Source organism: Gekko japonicus, unplaced genomic scaffold (assembly GCF_001447785.1).
Source record: "Gekko japonicus isolate JY-2015 unplaced genomic scaffold, Gekko_japonicus_V1.1 scaffold223, whole genome shotgun sequence".
NCBI lineage: Eukaryota > Metazoa > Chordata > Lepidosauria > Squamata > Gekkonidae > Gekko > Gekko japonicus.
This window is the reverse complement of record NW_015175977.1, coordinates 306,287-322,544: the sequence shown is the minus strand read 5'-3', so window position 1 is coordinate 322,544 and position 16,258 is coordinate 306,287. Positions and strand designations below refer to the sequence as shown.

The following is a 16,258-nucleotide window of genomic DNA, read 5'->3' as shown; positions in this document are numbered from 1 at the left end:
AGCATAATTAGCCATAGTGAGTGCATCTTAGTATTTCAAATATTAATAAAAAAGCAATATATTCAGAGTTATGCTATTTATCGGTTTTCTTTCCTCTATGTTTGTTTTTATCAAAGGGTGCTTGTGGCTTTGATCTAATAATGTTTCTCTATGCAAATGAAGATTGAACATCTTCTATTCTATTCCTCTTTTAATGCTGAAAGTACAATCTGCCTTGAGCCTCAGTGAGAAAGGCAGACTATAAATGAAGTAAATAATAATAAATAATAACTCAATATACAGATCATCAAGAGGAACAGCAAGTTTCATGTGGTAAAGGAAGTTATAAGTTGCTATAAATTTTGTCTTATGCTCTCTTTTCAAAAGTACTAAGTAGATCTTTCAAAAAAGAACGGAAAAATTCTAGCACTTTCTGCGTGTATGGCTGTCTATAGTTGGTGTGTTTTCATGAAATAAAAAAGTTAATGTTTACTACCCTTGCTGCCATTTTCCAGGGTTAGAATGTAACACAGGCAACTGCAAATGAAAATCTACACACAGTCACCTGTGAAACAAATTATTGGCATTGCATTACATGAGGCCACAAGACTCCATTCAGAAGAGAAATCAAATTTCAAAAATCCAGGAAATTCTGCATTAAAGAAAATATCAGTGCAGCTGAACCTCTGGTTCACTTGAGTGACTAAAGAAGGTTAGTAAATAGCTGAAGGGAAGAGGAAAAGCACTATTAGAGACTACTCCCCTGAGTTACAAATCCCAGATTATTACACTAATTTAATATTCAGTATATTTCTTTCTGAACTAAGTTGCAAAATGTTGGAAGCTGCAAACAACAAAAAGTTTGTCCTTTCTGGCCACAGTAAAGATCTGATCTGGATCCAAAGACCCATACTACAAGCTCTGAGTGTCTAAGGAGGTTTATAAAGTGTGTTTCTTAAGCATCAACTCCCTGTGCCACATGACTAGAAATGGGAAGGCTTAGAAGGACACGGAAAAATTCAGGAAAATAATTTCCCCCAACATGTAAGGAAAAATTGAGAAACATCTTATGACATGGTTTCTTCCCCCCCCCCCCCAAAAAAGGATCTGTGCAGAACTTGTTATCAATTCATATAGCTGCCAACCTTTTAGACACGCAGTTCAACATAAGCAATAATACCAATGAAATTACAAATGGCTGAATTTTTAAACAAACAACAATTAGGTCTTCATGTTGGGAAGTACTTTCAAATACTAAATTCAGAACATCTTCAGATATTTGGTACAGGAGTCTACTAAGCATATTGTTCCTGCAACATGGTGGCAAGGCAAGTGAGAAACTTTTCTAGTTTTTCATTTATCTCTCAGGGCCAAACTACAGGTATGGGTTCTAAGAGTTGGATCTGCTGGAATGGCTTCTTTAAAATAAAGGAGAGCTAAAGTGGGCTTGGAACACCATTACAGGAGGAAGGTTTTCTGCCTCCTCCTCCAAACCATTTTTCCATACCAAAACAGTGCTGGGGGAGAGTTTTATTTCCCTGATTTTGCTGGCCTATGGAGTATTCTATTAATATGGAGCAGCAAAACTGGCACTGCTTTGGCATAGGAAAATGGCTGGGGGGAAAGCAGGAGCCATCCCTCCCTCCAATCAAAGGCTCTCATTTATTTTTTAAAAAACCACTCCTTGCAGCTGTTGTGTGGCTGTGGGCAACCCAGATCCTAAACATTTGGTTTTTAAAGAGTTATTTGGTCCTCCAATTCCTCCAGTGAAAGAAACTGACAGATGTTTGAAAACACAAGCATGCACACATACACATTCAATAAGAGTTCAGAAACTTGCATCATCTCACTTAAAACTATAATTTTCCGGAATCCAGGAAGCTCTATCTATAACATTGGGTAAATGTATATATTTTTTTGAAAAAACAAAAGCATTTTAATACTTACAAACTTTATAAATATACCAAATGGTGCAATTTTGTGTGCTAAATTATATGTATTTCATGTGCTTAAAATAAGTAAGTTTGGATGTGATACAAATCTACTGCCTAAACTGAATCCCCCCCTCCCATGTCATGCCCTCATGGCTTCGAAACCTCTAGAAAGTTTATCTTTCTACAATGACAAACCTGTTTTGAAACTGAGCTATGTTTGTTCTGTTTGAAGAAAAAGCCTCAGAAGTCCCAGGCTCTTGGGCATTGTTTGGATTCTGCCACTTCCATTAGTAACCAACAAAAACTGCTATTAGGCATTCATCAGATTATTATCCTGACCTTCCTCCAAGGAGCTCAGGCCAGTTTCCACAGTTCTCACCTCCTCCATTTTGTCCTCACAGTAACCCTGTAAAATAGGTTAAGCTGAGAGAGTGATTAGCCCAAAGTCAACCACTAAGCTTCATGGCTGATGGGAAATTGAACCCAGGTCTGCTTAGTATTATGCTGACACTCTGACTACTACCCCACTGCTCAACATACTACCATCTTGCTCTAATACAAACATATTATATTGGAACTATTTTGGAAAATTAAATATGCAAACTATGACAAGGGTAAAGCTGGAGGTAAGTGCTAAATTGTTTCCTTCCATTTTGCTCTTCACTTGAGTGAACAAAAATAGGACACTAAAAGCCCAAGTGCTTACATTAGCATTAATTATTAATTATGCTATTATAATTCTAATTTGGAAAACAGTATAACAAGATCTACTTTTATTCTCTGGATAAATTATGTTAGTGGAGATTGGTCTGTATAGTGAGGAAGAGGATACCAAAACACCCGTTAATACTGGTGGTGGTAGAAAGTGACCACATCAAGTCACACTGACTTATGGAGACCCCCTGGGGTTTTCAAGGCAAGAGATATTCAGAGGTGGTTTGCCATTGCCTGCAATGTAGTAGCAACCCTAGGCTTCTTCCTTGGCAGTCTCCCATTCAAGTACTGACCAGAGCCAACCTTGCGGAGCTTCTTAGTTCTTACCAGATCAGGCTTGCTTGTGCCATCCATGTCAGGGCAATGGTAACACTATTCATCCCCAAAGATTAATTTTTCATTTTCATTTTTAGACCACCTTCCCTACAAGGTCTCTGGGCACCATAAATGTTTTTCTTCTGATAACAACACTGTAAGGTAAGCTAGGCCCAAGGTAACCAGCAAGGTTCGTGGCAGAGAAGAGGTTTGAATCCAGTTCTTCCAGGTCTTACTCTGCCATTCCAACTGCTATACCCCACTGGCTCTCATTCCAACACTCTGTACAACAGAATTCATAAGATCAAAATAAATACTGGAGAACTATGACTCATGGTGCATTGATACCAACAGCTATAGTAGAATTTATTGTAAGTTCCACTGTACTAAGTGAATGGTTGCTTTCCTGCTGGAGGTTAAAGAATATGGGAAAGACTTCATTATGGGATATGTGGAAATAATGTGCCAGGAAAGGCAGCAGGGGATGCATGTACTTTTTCATACCACTGACAACTCTCCTTGGTTCCTGTAACTTGAGGATAACTACGCACATAATCTAAACTGCATAAATTCACTAATAATAATAGGCACAAGTAGCCTATGAGTTTGCAGTATGGGATGTTTTATGACAGACCTAAAATGAAACTACTGTAAGATTGCAAAATACTGGAACAGAACCAAGGATTCAGACTTCTATGCTGTATTATCCTGCAACTGACATGCCAAGTACTACTTAATTTGGCTTGGTCTAGAAAGCAGTTTCCAGAATTATGAAAGAAGGATTTTGCTGTGTATTTCAACACAAAATGTGCAGTCTATTATGAACAGCTATATTAACTGATATTTCAATGAACAAGTTTGCCCTACAACAATTAGCTAAAGTACTGATTAAGGTTGGCTGCAGTGTAACGAAAAGACCTAATTTTCCAGTTTTAAAAGTAAGGAAGTATATGGAACACAAATTTTAGAAACATAATTGTTGTGTAAGCATAATGCAAGTCTTAGTATTCTGTGCTGAAACTCACTAATTAGATAAAAACAATGATTACAAGAACAGTTGTGCAAGAACAGAAAAGGAATGGGTAAACTTTCCCCAATAATAACAGAGGTACAGAAACAGCCAAGATGCATTTGCTGTTAGTTTTATGTAAATTATTGCAGCATATCATGACTTGGATCCAACAAGAGGGGAGCCCATGATGACTCATGGGGTGGGAGGAGAGTCTTCCTTCATTGGACAAAGACTCTTTCTGTTGGACAGACAGAAAGAACCTTCCTCCAGTGGAAGATTTCTCATTCAGCAGAAGGGAAACAGGTTAATCTCAGCCTAATATGACCAATGTTTTAATTGCTGTTTTTATGTCTTTGTTTGTATTTTAACCCTGTTTTAAATTTGTTTTGATGATGTGTATGTTTGGGGGAGGATGATTTCAATGGTTTTAAAATGTGATTTTATCATGTATGTTTTGAATTGTTAGCCACCTTGATGGCCCTTGTGATGGCAGAAAGGAGGATATACATTTTGTAAATAAATAAAATAATATGCAGTTCCATGTGGGAAAAAAGTGTGGTTATCCCATTTTTTAAGGAAAATTAACAACAATATAACATCCCACAAGTATGATACTTGCTATAGCAATATTTGTTTTGGGGTGTAATAGGAGTTCTAACCATTGTTATGACTGCAGGTGTAGAACGAGGAGTGACATTTATTCTAAAATAATTTACATGATAATAAGGATGTGGTCTTGTCTGTGCAGTGCTGGATTATTACTAGTTTGTGTATTGATTTTTTTCCCATTTCTGTTCCTTGTTCTACACTGCTACACTATATTCAGCAAGTGTGTTGGATGGAACCATTTCTTCAGTACTGACAATTTAATACATGTCAAAAGTATTGCAAATCTGTCTGTCAGGTTCAAAAGATCAAATATATGGGATGAGAATATGCCTTAATATGACAGGGCAAGGTAAAGGTTAAATTCCACTGTGATTTGCCAGTGTATCCACATCCTAATATCCTGATAACTAAGCTTTGCCTAATGTACAAATACATGCCACTAATACTATTCCTTTGTATGCTGTTGTGTGAGAGCACCTTTGGTCTTGAAACACCCTCCAAGTACTTGCTAGTCCCCCCCCCCTATAAAAGAAGGCTCCCAATGTTCCATTTATCTCTCCTACCATTCCCTCACTATCACAGCACCTAGAACAGAGAAGGGCTATTCAAATAGGGACTATGCAGCTTCACAATTTCCGTTTCCCTTTGAATTCCAGTCATCAGGGACACACACAGAGGGAGGCTGCTTCCTATCATGACTTTCCAGAGACATCTGAAAAGCCACTGTTGGAAACAAGATGCTAGAGAAGATGGACCTCTGGTCTGAGTGAAGAAGGTTCCTATGTTTTGGGTGGGGGAAGGATATAGATACAGGGCAGCCTCTTTCCTCACCACAACAGCAAACATGTGTGAGTTTGAAGGTCAGATAGTTCTTCTTACACTTCAGGAGCTGTAGGCTGTATTCGCTTTATAGGAACAGGAAGCAAGGCCAGGTTTGTAAAAGCAGACTTGGCTCTGTCTCTTGCTCTGCATGTGGCAATAGCATTAGTAAGGGAAGGAGAAAAATGGGCTGGAGAAATGACTACAACTCTTCATTTCTCCCATCAAATTGGAGAGTCCTTTACTTAAGGCCAACAATTGTGTCTAAACATAGAGAATTAAATGTGGTATATAGATTTCATTAGGACAACAACTGCATTTGAGAATGTGTTACTGGCTAACTAAAATGGTCCTTGGCATAACTGCTTAACAGTTCAGAATGAGGGGAAATCATGCAAAGATTTTTAGATGGAGACAGTATTCAAGAATGAAATAATAATTTCTTTGTCCTTATCCTGATAGCTGGATTCATGTGGCAACAAATTCTAAAGACCCTTCCTGGAAGTTAGCATTCTCTTGGCTTTGAAACATAGTAATAATTTATACTTTTTCTCATAGTTCAAGAGATGCTGGCTTGACCTTCTCAGCAGGATTTTTTTTCTTTCTCAAGCTTGAAGCCAACATTATTGTATCATCCTGGTCAGATACTTCTGACACATTTCAAGATTTCTGCTGCTACATTTGTTTTGCCAAATAATCCCACAGCAATGAACTATTTTCCCACTGTAAATTTTCTCTTTAGAAATATGGCATTAGTAGATTGATTTTTTTTTCAGGTTACCAAATGTTTTGTTCCATTTTGCTTTGTTTTAAAAGCACTGTCAATAGCATATGCTGAAGGACAGTAACTATGGAAAAATCTAGCTGGCAGTTAAAATCTGAAATACAAGGTCACAAAAACAGTCCCAAGCAGTTCACAAACACTCACATATTAGATACTAGGAACCTCCAAATATAAAACTTGAAAGGTTCCTCCTGTTCTTTAAAGAACTTCTAATATGAGTAAAACTAATAGAAAGCAATATTCTTTGTGCTTAACATACCAATCTAAAACACTGAACACTAGCAAAATAAACACTGTGCATGAAATCTCAAAAACGACAATGAGCAAACACATTTAAACAAAGTCTGGTTCTCCAACATGAAACTGCTTTCCTAATAAGCCAAGAGCATTCATTTAGTCACCATCGTTTGTTGACTCTGCTTGTTTCTTACGTAGTTCTTGAAATACCAGGTATGATTTGCTAGTCTGTCTCACAGCAAAAAATAAAATAACATGCAGTGCAGAATAGCATCCAATAGATTATCTATGCTGCCCAAGGGATGTACTTATGAGCAGCTTGGTGTGGGGTTTGGAGGGGGGGTAGTCTTAAAATACTTGTCAATGAAAGAAATACAAGGTATTGACACAGCCACAGATTTTCTGGTTGTTGGTTTGTTTTCCTTTTGCACTGGTGCACTTTCTACTTCCATCCTCTAAGGAAGCAATGAGGCTGTATTGCAGCAGTTCTGGGTACCACCAAGCACTGGCAGACTGCAGGACTGCAGTCAGGAAGCTCTTGGCACAGCCCAGCCCCTACCGGCCGGCCATAGGGTGGGGTCTTTCCACACCACTGTTATGCACACAAAAGGAAAAACCGGGAGGGTCCTGGGTAGGTGGCCGTAACCCCGCCCCCTCCCTCCGCTACCTTGGGCACATTAGACAGCACTCAGCAAGAGATGCAAAGCGGCTCCTGCCGTAGGGCGCGCTTAAGCGCTCTCACGGACGGAGGCGCGGGCACGCACGTCGGACAGGCCAAGGGCTCAGGGCAACACTTGGCCGGCTCCTCGCTCGTCCTTTGCCTGCGCCAGGGACTTTTTGTCCGCCAGGCTTCTGACGAGACAAAGGGAAGAAGAGAGTTTATTACTGCGGAGGTGCCGGTTGCGCAGTTCTCCGACGGCCTCCGGAGAGGCCAGGCGAACGCGCGGGCCACGCCCCAGCCCGCCAAACTTCGCCCCTGCGCTACAGGCGGGCCGGCGGCAAAAGGGGGTGGGGGGGAGGCAGGTGGCCGCGCGCCCCGGCGCAGGTGTTTGGGCGCGCCCCGAAAGTTTGCGCGGGCTGAGGCGCCGGGCGAGGCAGCCTGGGCCAAGACGACGAGCCCCCTCCCCCCCCCTCTCAGTCTGCGGCGGCCCCTGTGGAGAAACGTCTCTTTTACCTTGGCGGGTTCCTCCAGCTGCTCAGGCTCGGCCAGCGCCGCTGTCGGCGTCTCCGCCTCGGGGCTGCTAGGCTGGGACTCTCCTGCTGCAGTGGCGGGGTCCTGCGGGCTCCGCGCCTCCACAGAGCTCCCTGCGCCCATAGCTCCTCTCTCCTTCACCTCGCCTGCCCAGTGTCTAGGCTTCCCGCTCGGGAACTAAAGAGAGAGAGAGAGAGAGATTTTCGCAGTGATCAAGATGTCCGGGCAGCCGCTTCGTCCTCCTCCTCCTCCGGCTCGGCCGCTCTGGAAGCGCTCCGGCTGCGACTGAAGGAACCCAGCCGCTTTCGGCAAACTCCTTTCGAAAGGGAGGGAAAGCCAAGCCGACCTCCTCCCGTGTCCCCCCGCCCGCCTCTCCCTCCTCTTGCTCCATCACATGAGCAGAGACTCGGACACGCCTTGCAGCATCAAACCTGGAGTCTGGGAAGAGGAAGACCGGGGGGCGGGAGAGGCATCCCGCAACCTCGGAGCCAGCAAGGTGCCTCGGAGCTGCCTCTTTGCTGCCCCCGATCCGGCTTCTTGGACAGAGAGATCGCCCCCTCAACAGGCCGGATTAGTGGGCTTTAATGCCATTACTGAGAGAGCAAGAGGAAGAGTGCCTGTGTGACCTTCAGCTTTCTGCTAAACAATTCTCCCTTTCCTGGCTATGAACAGAGGGGGACTCTGACCAGGCATTTTGATATTTTCTCTGGGAAAGCCAAGCTTGTCCACATACCCCAAATGCTGGGCACAAATAACTGGGGGCTGGAATTGCCCCGCCCCCCAAGCATGCCAGAATATTTCTGCAGCGGTATAGGGTGCCTTCACATTTTAACACTACATCTCTTCCAACATTTCAACACAAAATAGGGACACATGTATACTCATAACACCCCTACTTTCACAAGGCTTTTTCTGAGGTTCCCACCCCATCTACACATGATTACATACTGCTGAACGTTCTCCTCAGCTTGTCCACTCATGTTGAATATGCTGTCCTGCATTGGCTTCTGAAGCAAAGAATCTGTATGGAGTTATGGCAAAAGCTGTGCACTGGTATTTTGTGTCTGTGTAGGCACTGGCATGCAATTTACACAAGGGCCAAGATGCAACATCAAGAAACTGTGAAAATACTGGAATTCTAAGAACTTTTCTGCATATATGCACAAGACCTTTTTTAAAAAAAAGCAGTCCCAGTGTCTCCCCAAGAAAAAAATGAGGACAAAATTAAGATGTTGTTTTGCAAGGAATAAGGTGCCAGAAAATAGTCCCTGGTAAATGGGGCCAGCTGGAGTGCATGACATTACAATGGTGGGATAACCATTTTAGCAATTAACATTAGCTATATGTCTGACTATGGATATTTATAAATTGTATTATTCTAAACTAGTAATAAGGCCCGTTGTGGAAATAAATACAACGAGATCTAGAAAGAGGCTCTGGGAGAGTGCTCTGGCTTTGGGCAAACAGTGTCAGTCTGCTTTTAAAACATGAACCTGGGACCTGCACACCACCAGAACACAGCAGGTTCCATATGTAACTGACATTCCAACTGCCTTGGGGGGGGGGGAGTTTGAGGTGTGGAATGGAGTGAAGTCCAGTCAGCTTCCATATGCAAAAGACCAGGTTGTCGCAGCAGTTGTGGTGTGGGCGGGACCCGGGCTTTGCCTTCTGATTGGTGGCGATATATGCTGAGGAGCAGTGCCATCAGCCATACACTAAGGGATGCATTTTAGAATTAGAACTTTGGCACCCACTATTCAATTATATATAAGGAGAGATTTATGTCCACAACTCTATTACCTGTGCACAGCTACCCCAATCTCCAGATTGGCCCACATTTGTAATTGGATCTGAAGAAATGGGTTACCTGCCATTCAAAACAACTTTTTAAAAATTGAAATTAACTATGAACTGAAAATAAAATGCCAGGTTACTCCTCCCTCACATCTTAAGTTGTATATATGCTTTGACATCATTTTACATCATTCCCCTCACACGTCTCTCCTGCTACTACAGTGGCTTTCTGCTAGCACTTCCATGTGTGTACGATAAATGTTCTTCAAGGAACCCTGATGCATGCAGAAATGCTAGGGACTGTCCAGCAGAAGAAAGTCTCTGCAGCAGCTTAACAGAAGCATGAGGGGAATAATTGTCATAAGATCCATGTGACCATATGCAGGTATGCCATCAAGTGTGCAGGCTAGCTGATGGCCCCAAGATTTTAAGCCTAATAATGAGTGCAAAACACAAGTTCTGGGGATCCTATGTGCAGATGAAGTGAAAAATACATTGGTAAAACTACAGAAGTTGTTATATAATTCCTTATTTATGTAAGTAGACCGAGACTATACTGAGACTGTCATTCTAGGCTCAGACGGAAGTGCCATTGATACCAGTGAAAAAGACAAACTATGCTGGGGATTATTAGGAAAAGGATTGAAAATAAAAAGGCAACATTATATTGCCTTTGTATTAAAATGCCCTTGTATAGATGTATGATGCAGCCTCATTTCGAATACTGTGTGCAGTTCTGGTCACTGTATCTCAAAAAGGACATTGCAGAGCTGGAAGAAGTACTGAAGAAAGCTACCTAGAAGATCAAAGAAGTAGAACATCTTTCATATAAGATGAAAACGGGGACATGGTAGAGGTTTATAAAAGTATGCATGGGGTGGAGACAGTGGAAAGAAATAACTTTCTCTCTCTCCAAAAATATTACAACTTAATGACATCTAATGAATCTGATAGACAGCAGATTCAAAAGGAAATACTTGTTTACTCAGCAAGTTATTAAAACATGGAATTCACTGCCAACAGCCACAGGCACTCATGGTTTTAAAAGGGGATTAAACAGATTCATGGAGGACTGGTTGATGAGCAGCTACTAGCCATGGTAACTGAAGAGAACCTGCACCTTCAGACACAGTAAACCGCTGAATACCAGTACCAGGAGGAAACATCAGGGGAAGTTCCTGGCTTCTAAGCCCTGTTTTTGGCCCTCCAGAGAAACTGGTTGGCCACTGTGTGAAACAGGATGCTGGACTAGATGGACCACTGGTCTGATCCAGCAAGGCTCTTCTTCTTATGTTACCAGTAGTACTTGCTCCCTTGAAAGTTTTGAAAGTAAAAAAATGTAAAACAGCTAATGTTACAAGTTGCCTATTAAAAATTCAGACAGAATCTTTGTTTTCCTTCACTGAACTTCAGAAAACTTTTGCCAAATGTCATCAGTTTTCCTAGCATTTAGTTAATGAAATTCTGGTTGATAAAACACTAGTCAAAGAGAAGGAAGATGAACAAAGTCAACAAAGCAAGGTCTCAACCCCTCAGGCAGAATCAAGATAAATACAGACTTCTTTTCATGCAGAACAGCTTCTTTAGTACTATTTCCAAGACTGGGTTAAGTTACAGTGATGAATACAATAAAACAAGGAACATGGGATTGTGTATCCTGCTACTGAATTAATTCAACTGCCTTTCCCATGGTGCAGTAGCTGGTTCAACACAGCAAGCAACCACGTATTTATAAGGTATTACAGTAAAATGTGGAGCAGACAGACAAATACTACTACTAATGATAATAGGGAACTCTCAATATATTTTTTTGAAAAAATTATAGCGTGTAAGTGTACTGGGTGTCTGAATTGAGTCACTGATCAGTGCTTTACTTCCAGTTTTGACTGCAGAAAGTTATCCTTCTTTAAAGGAAAAAAATCTCTTCCCTGTGTCATTCCACATAAATTTAGTCAGCTGATCTGCTTCAAGCCAAGGGCCACAAAAGATCAATTGGTTGGAAAGCAGCAAGCTGGAATCAACCCACCTCCTGCGACTTTACTCATGAGTAGCATTCTGCTGTAGAAAGTGGCATAACAATAGTTCAGCAACTCTGGAGCCTTTACAGTTAACCAGGTTCAAAGTTGTAAGCGTATCACTTTTTCCCCCAGACCAGTGTATTAAAAGATCAGTCATAGGGTCAAGAGTCCTGCATCCCACAATACCATTTTTCAAGACCAGACAGGTAATCACAACTTCAACCACCTGTCTTAGTATCACTTATGGAAAACAGATTGTATCTGCTAAGATGCATGCTAGCTTTACAGATGTGTTTGATTTATTTATGTACTTTATTTATGCTGAGACTCAAGACAAATTGCACATCTTTGCCTGAAAATATCAGCCAACTTTTCCCTGTATCTTAAGACATGGATGTCACAAAATTAATATCAAAAGCAGCCCTGAAATCAAGGCAGTAGAAAATAAAGACCTTAATAGTTATACTTTAATTCTAAACAGATTTCCAAATCACAGTAATATTTTCAGTTCAAGGTGGATAGCTGTGTTGCTCTGTCTGTAGCAGTAGAAAGGAGCAAGAGTTATTCCTTCCTACATTTTCAGTTCAATACAACAAATACCCAGCTGTGCTTGAATACTCACCAAGCCATCTAGGAAGACGTCTCTGCTTTGTTTAGATTCTGTACTTTTGCTGTGCCTTAACTGCTGTTTTCCAACTGTCACATGCAGTTCTAGAATGTTAGCAAAATTTATATGATCACACTGTAGTCATGAAGCCTACATACAGAACAATAACTCAGAGGTACATAAGTTGGAAGGAGATGAGTTACACAACACCCTCAAATATACACAAATGCACATGGGTTTGGTGGTCATGGTCCCTAATAACTCACTAAATTGAATTGGGTAAAAAAGCTGATGGTTATCAAGTATCTGTCTGGAGTCAGAGCTACAGTTCCCAGCCTCCAGGTAGGCCCTAGGGATCCCCCCCCCCCCGAATTACAGTTTATCTCCAGAATACAGAGATAGTCCCCCTGCATAAAATCCCTGTTTTGGAAGGAGGACTCTGTGGCATTGCACCCCACTGAGGTCCCTGTTCCCCCTAGGCTCCACCCCCAAAACTCCAGGAGTTTTCCAGCCTGGATCTGGCAAACCTACCGTCCCCATCCCCTGCCAGTGGCCAGGGGGGACCTGGCAACCCTAGGTCCTGGCAGAAGACTTGCATGGGTGACATATTCCCTCCTATCTGTGGGGGAGAGTGTTCCAAATATTCAGTGTGGTTCAGTCTATTGCATCCTCTGTCTGGGTTTCTATGGGGAAGGAAAGGGAAGACAAGAGTCTCCTGCCAAACTATTATTCCAGTCTTTGGACTTTTTAAAAATACCCTGCTTTTCTCCCCAAGGGACTCTAAGCAGCTTACAACATTGTTCTCCCCTCCTCCTTTTTACCCTCACAACTATAATCCTGCAAGGTAGATTAGGCTGAGAGACAGTGACTGGTTCAAGGTCACTCAGCAAAAGCTTCCATTGGCAGAGTGGGGATTTGAATCTTCGGTGGCTCAAGTGGTTAAGACGCTGAACTGCAGGCTGTGGAAGGTCAGTAGTTCAGCAGTTCAAGACCCGGGTGCCGCAAGACGGAGTGAGCTCCTGTCTCTAGTTCCAGCTCCTGCCAACCTAGCAGTTCGAAAGCAAGAAATTGCAAGTAGATAAATAGGTACCACTTCGGTGGGAAGGTAACAGCGTTCCGTGCACCTTGGTGTTTAGTCATGCCGGCCACAAGACCACGGAAACGTCTTCGGACAGCGCTGGCTCTTCGGCTTTGAAACGGAGATGAGCACCGCAACCCTAGAGTCGGATTCGACTGGCTTTCGAGCAAGGGAACCTTTACCTTTACCTTTACCTCCCAGATCCTGACCAGACATTGTAACATGTTGTGATGCACTTGCCTGTCTCAATTTCATGTCAGTAACAAATTTTTGAGCACAGAATTGAACAGAACGTCTTATTTATGTTAGGAGAGTGTACATATGTGTGCACGTGTGCACACACACATGCATAAAAAGCAATAAATGCTGCAAGCAAGTAGGGTTAGGATCCTTCAAAGATACAGTCATATAGGTAATTATAATCTGTGTACATAAACAGATGAGAAAATGGAAAGGTCAAAAATCTTTAGTCTAATGTTTGTTGAATCCAAAACATTACATGATATGATACTGTATACCTTCTGAACTATTCCTCACCAAATTTGTGATTGCAACTCAGAATCATATAAGTGAATTCTCCCCCGCCCCTTCAATACAGGCTTAATGTGGTGAGAGTTTGTATTTCTATTTGCGTATGGCAACAGACCCAGGTAGTGTCACAGGTATAAAGAAGTATGAAGGCATGCACAACCAAACAGATTACTTTTCATCTCCTCACTTAAGCATAAGGGCATGCTGCAAACTGAAACAACTGGACATCGGGGGGAAATTTAAAGCACTTATTTTGTTAAGGTATCATAACTCTGTACACCACATTATTAGAAATTTTTATCTTATTCCAGAAGTCTGTATCTTGTTAGTTTATTCTGTTCAAATAAATCTTTGAATCACTCTGCCTCTGGATACAAGCTGACAGGGGGCAAACAGCGGGAAATGCTGCTGCATTACTGTCCTGCTTTGTGGGCTTCCAGGAAGCCTCTGGCCAGCTGCTGTTAGAAGCAGAACGATGGAGCAGCTGGATCTTTCCTCTGCTCCCATGCAGCCAAGCACTTATTATGTTATTAGGTTACTTCAGATTGGTTTCAGGTTGAGCAGTGAATATTGTCATGTTTTGTTAAGTCAATGTAATACAAAATGAAAAGAAGAAAATCGCACCCTTGATTGTTCAGTGTACCTCAGCAAATAGCAAAATTCAAGCTTGCAAGAAGAGGAGAAAAAAATTGCCTAAGGCAATAAAATACCTTGAGCTGACCCTGACCACAGACCACTCATCAAAGTAATAAGCCTTAAAATATATGGTAAGTAGATTTATGCACAATTTGGGGTTCATTTACAGCCCCTATGACAATTAAGGCCAAGTGATGCTGTCTCATTAATTATTTTGGCATATTAGCAGAATGGAGGAAAATACCTTATATGCTGTGCAATTCTATGCAGTTACTGGTGTTAATCCCCTTAACAACTTCACCTCTTGTAACTATTGTCCAGGTACATTGTTTTGGCTTTTATAGTCAGACCAGCAAACCATTGTTCAGAATCCCAGCTTGCAGCCAAATTGCAAGCCATAGTTTGCTGCTTGGATATAATGGCAACCTATGGCCTGCTGCAAAAGTGGAAATAACTAACTAGCTGGCTACAGTCAAAGGGAGAATGAAGGAGGGAAAGCTTGCTGAAATATACCATCTGACAAAATAGTGTTGATTTGGGGGGGGGGGTATGAGAGAAGGAGAGAGAGAGAGGGAGAGACTGAGAGTAAAACAGAAGCCAGTGTAACACTAGAATCTGAGTGACCCTGCTTTGAATCTCTGATGAGTGACCTTGGGCCAGTCATGTTCTCTCAACTCAACCTACCTCACAAGGTTGTTGTGAGGATAAAACAGAGGGAAATATATCAATGTTGTAAGCTGCTTTGGTTTTCCGTTGAAGAGAAAAGTGGGGTATAAATACCTAAATAAATAAAATTCTGCAGAGTAATGATATGCTCAGAGACAAAAAAAGGGAAAGGAATCTGAACATATATGAGGTACCAGTAGAGAAGGGAGAAGGGGAAAAGATGGGAAGTAAAATACAGTTCATATTGGCATAACCAAAACATTCTTAGAGTAAGAAAGAAACACATACAGTTATATGTATTAAAGGTTGTCTTATCTGCCACCCAGTGCCAATGCTGAGTCAGATACACCTGAAGACGTAAACTCTGACTACAAACACCATATAACTACCCCCAACAAAATATAACATATAACAAGAGACTTAGTTTATCACTCCTTCTGCTTATTAAACTTCTAAATTCGTTATCTATTTTACTAGGCTTATCTTTTCTGTGTTCTCAAATTACTACATTTATCCATCAATTATGTTTACATTATACCAATCATAAAATCTCTCTAAATTTTGTTAGTCTATAAGGTGCCATTGTGCTTCTGTTTGTTTGTTTTTTCCTTCCAGGTGCCTTTAAATTGGTTATCAAATCTAGGCAAAAAATTAATGCAAATGAAGAATAATTATATGTGGCAGCAATCTTACTTGTTTCTCTGAAATAATAAAACATTGAGCATTGTATATGATTTGGGTGATATGTTTTTTATTTGACCAAATACTCTGAAGAAAGACAGAATCCACATACTACTCAAGTCAATGATAAATCTCCCCTTGACTGTAATTATTGTGGATTTCTTCAAAAGCCTTGAATACTACATTTAACATTGTACATAAATGACTGTTAATGTTCATGATATTTGTTACTGGAAGTCCATGTTCTTAGATTCATCAAGCATCATGGATGGTTATACTGCAGTACAAGAACCACCAGTACAAGAATCACCAGCATGTACAAAGGATTTTCTCCCTTTTATGAACAGTTTTAGCAGCAAACAAATTTCCCCATCAGTCCTGCAGACATTCACCCATATTTTCAGCATCCCTCAAAGTAGTGTTATTTGTTTACAGCCCACTACATAGTACACTGTCAAGCATTACTTGATAAAGTGTTCAAGCAGGAAAATATAAAGGGGTAAGAATACTTCCTGTCCCTTCTGTGCTCTCCCCTCCCCCCAAACAAATTCTTTTGGCTGACCTGTCAGCTTCTATGTTACTACATTTGGACTTGTATTTCTCAGCAAGGTCAAAGCAGATTAGGAGCTGCCTTAGTATCTCAGAGAATTAT

General features: G+C 41.4%; 1 protein-coding gene across 1 annotated transcript in view; it reads right to left on the bottom strand.

Moving 5' to 3' along the window:
- Positions 1–7,862, bottom strand: part of AKAP12 (A-kinase anchoring protein 12) — a 109,296-nt gene extending 101,434 nt beyond the window's left edge. Inside the window, exon 1 of the mRNA XM_015426159.1 lies at positions 7,578–7,862. Within this exon, the coding sequence (XP_015281645.1) occupies positions 7,578–7,718 (141 nt within the window). The 5' untranslated portion in view covers positions 7,719–7,862. The remainder of the gene's footprint in view (positions 1–7,577) is intronic.
- Positions 7,863–16,258: the final 8,396 nt, after the last annotated feature.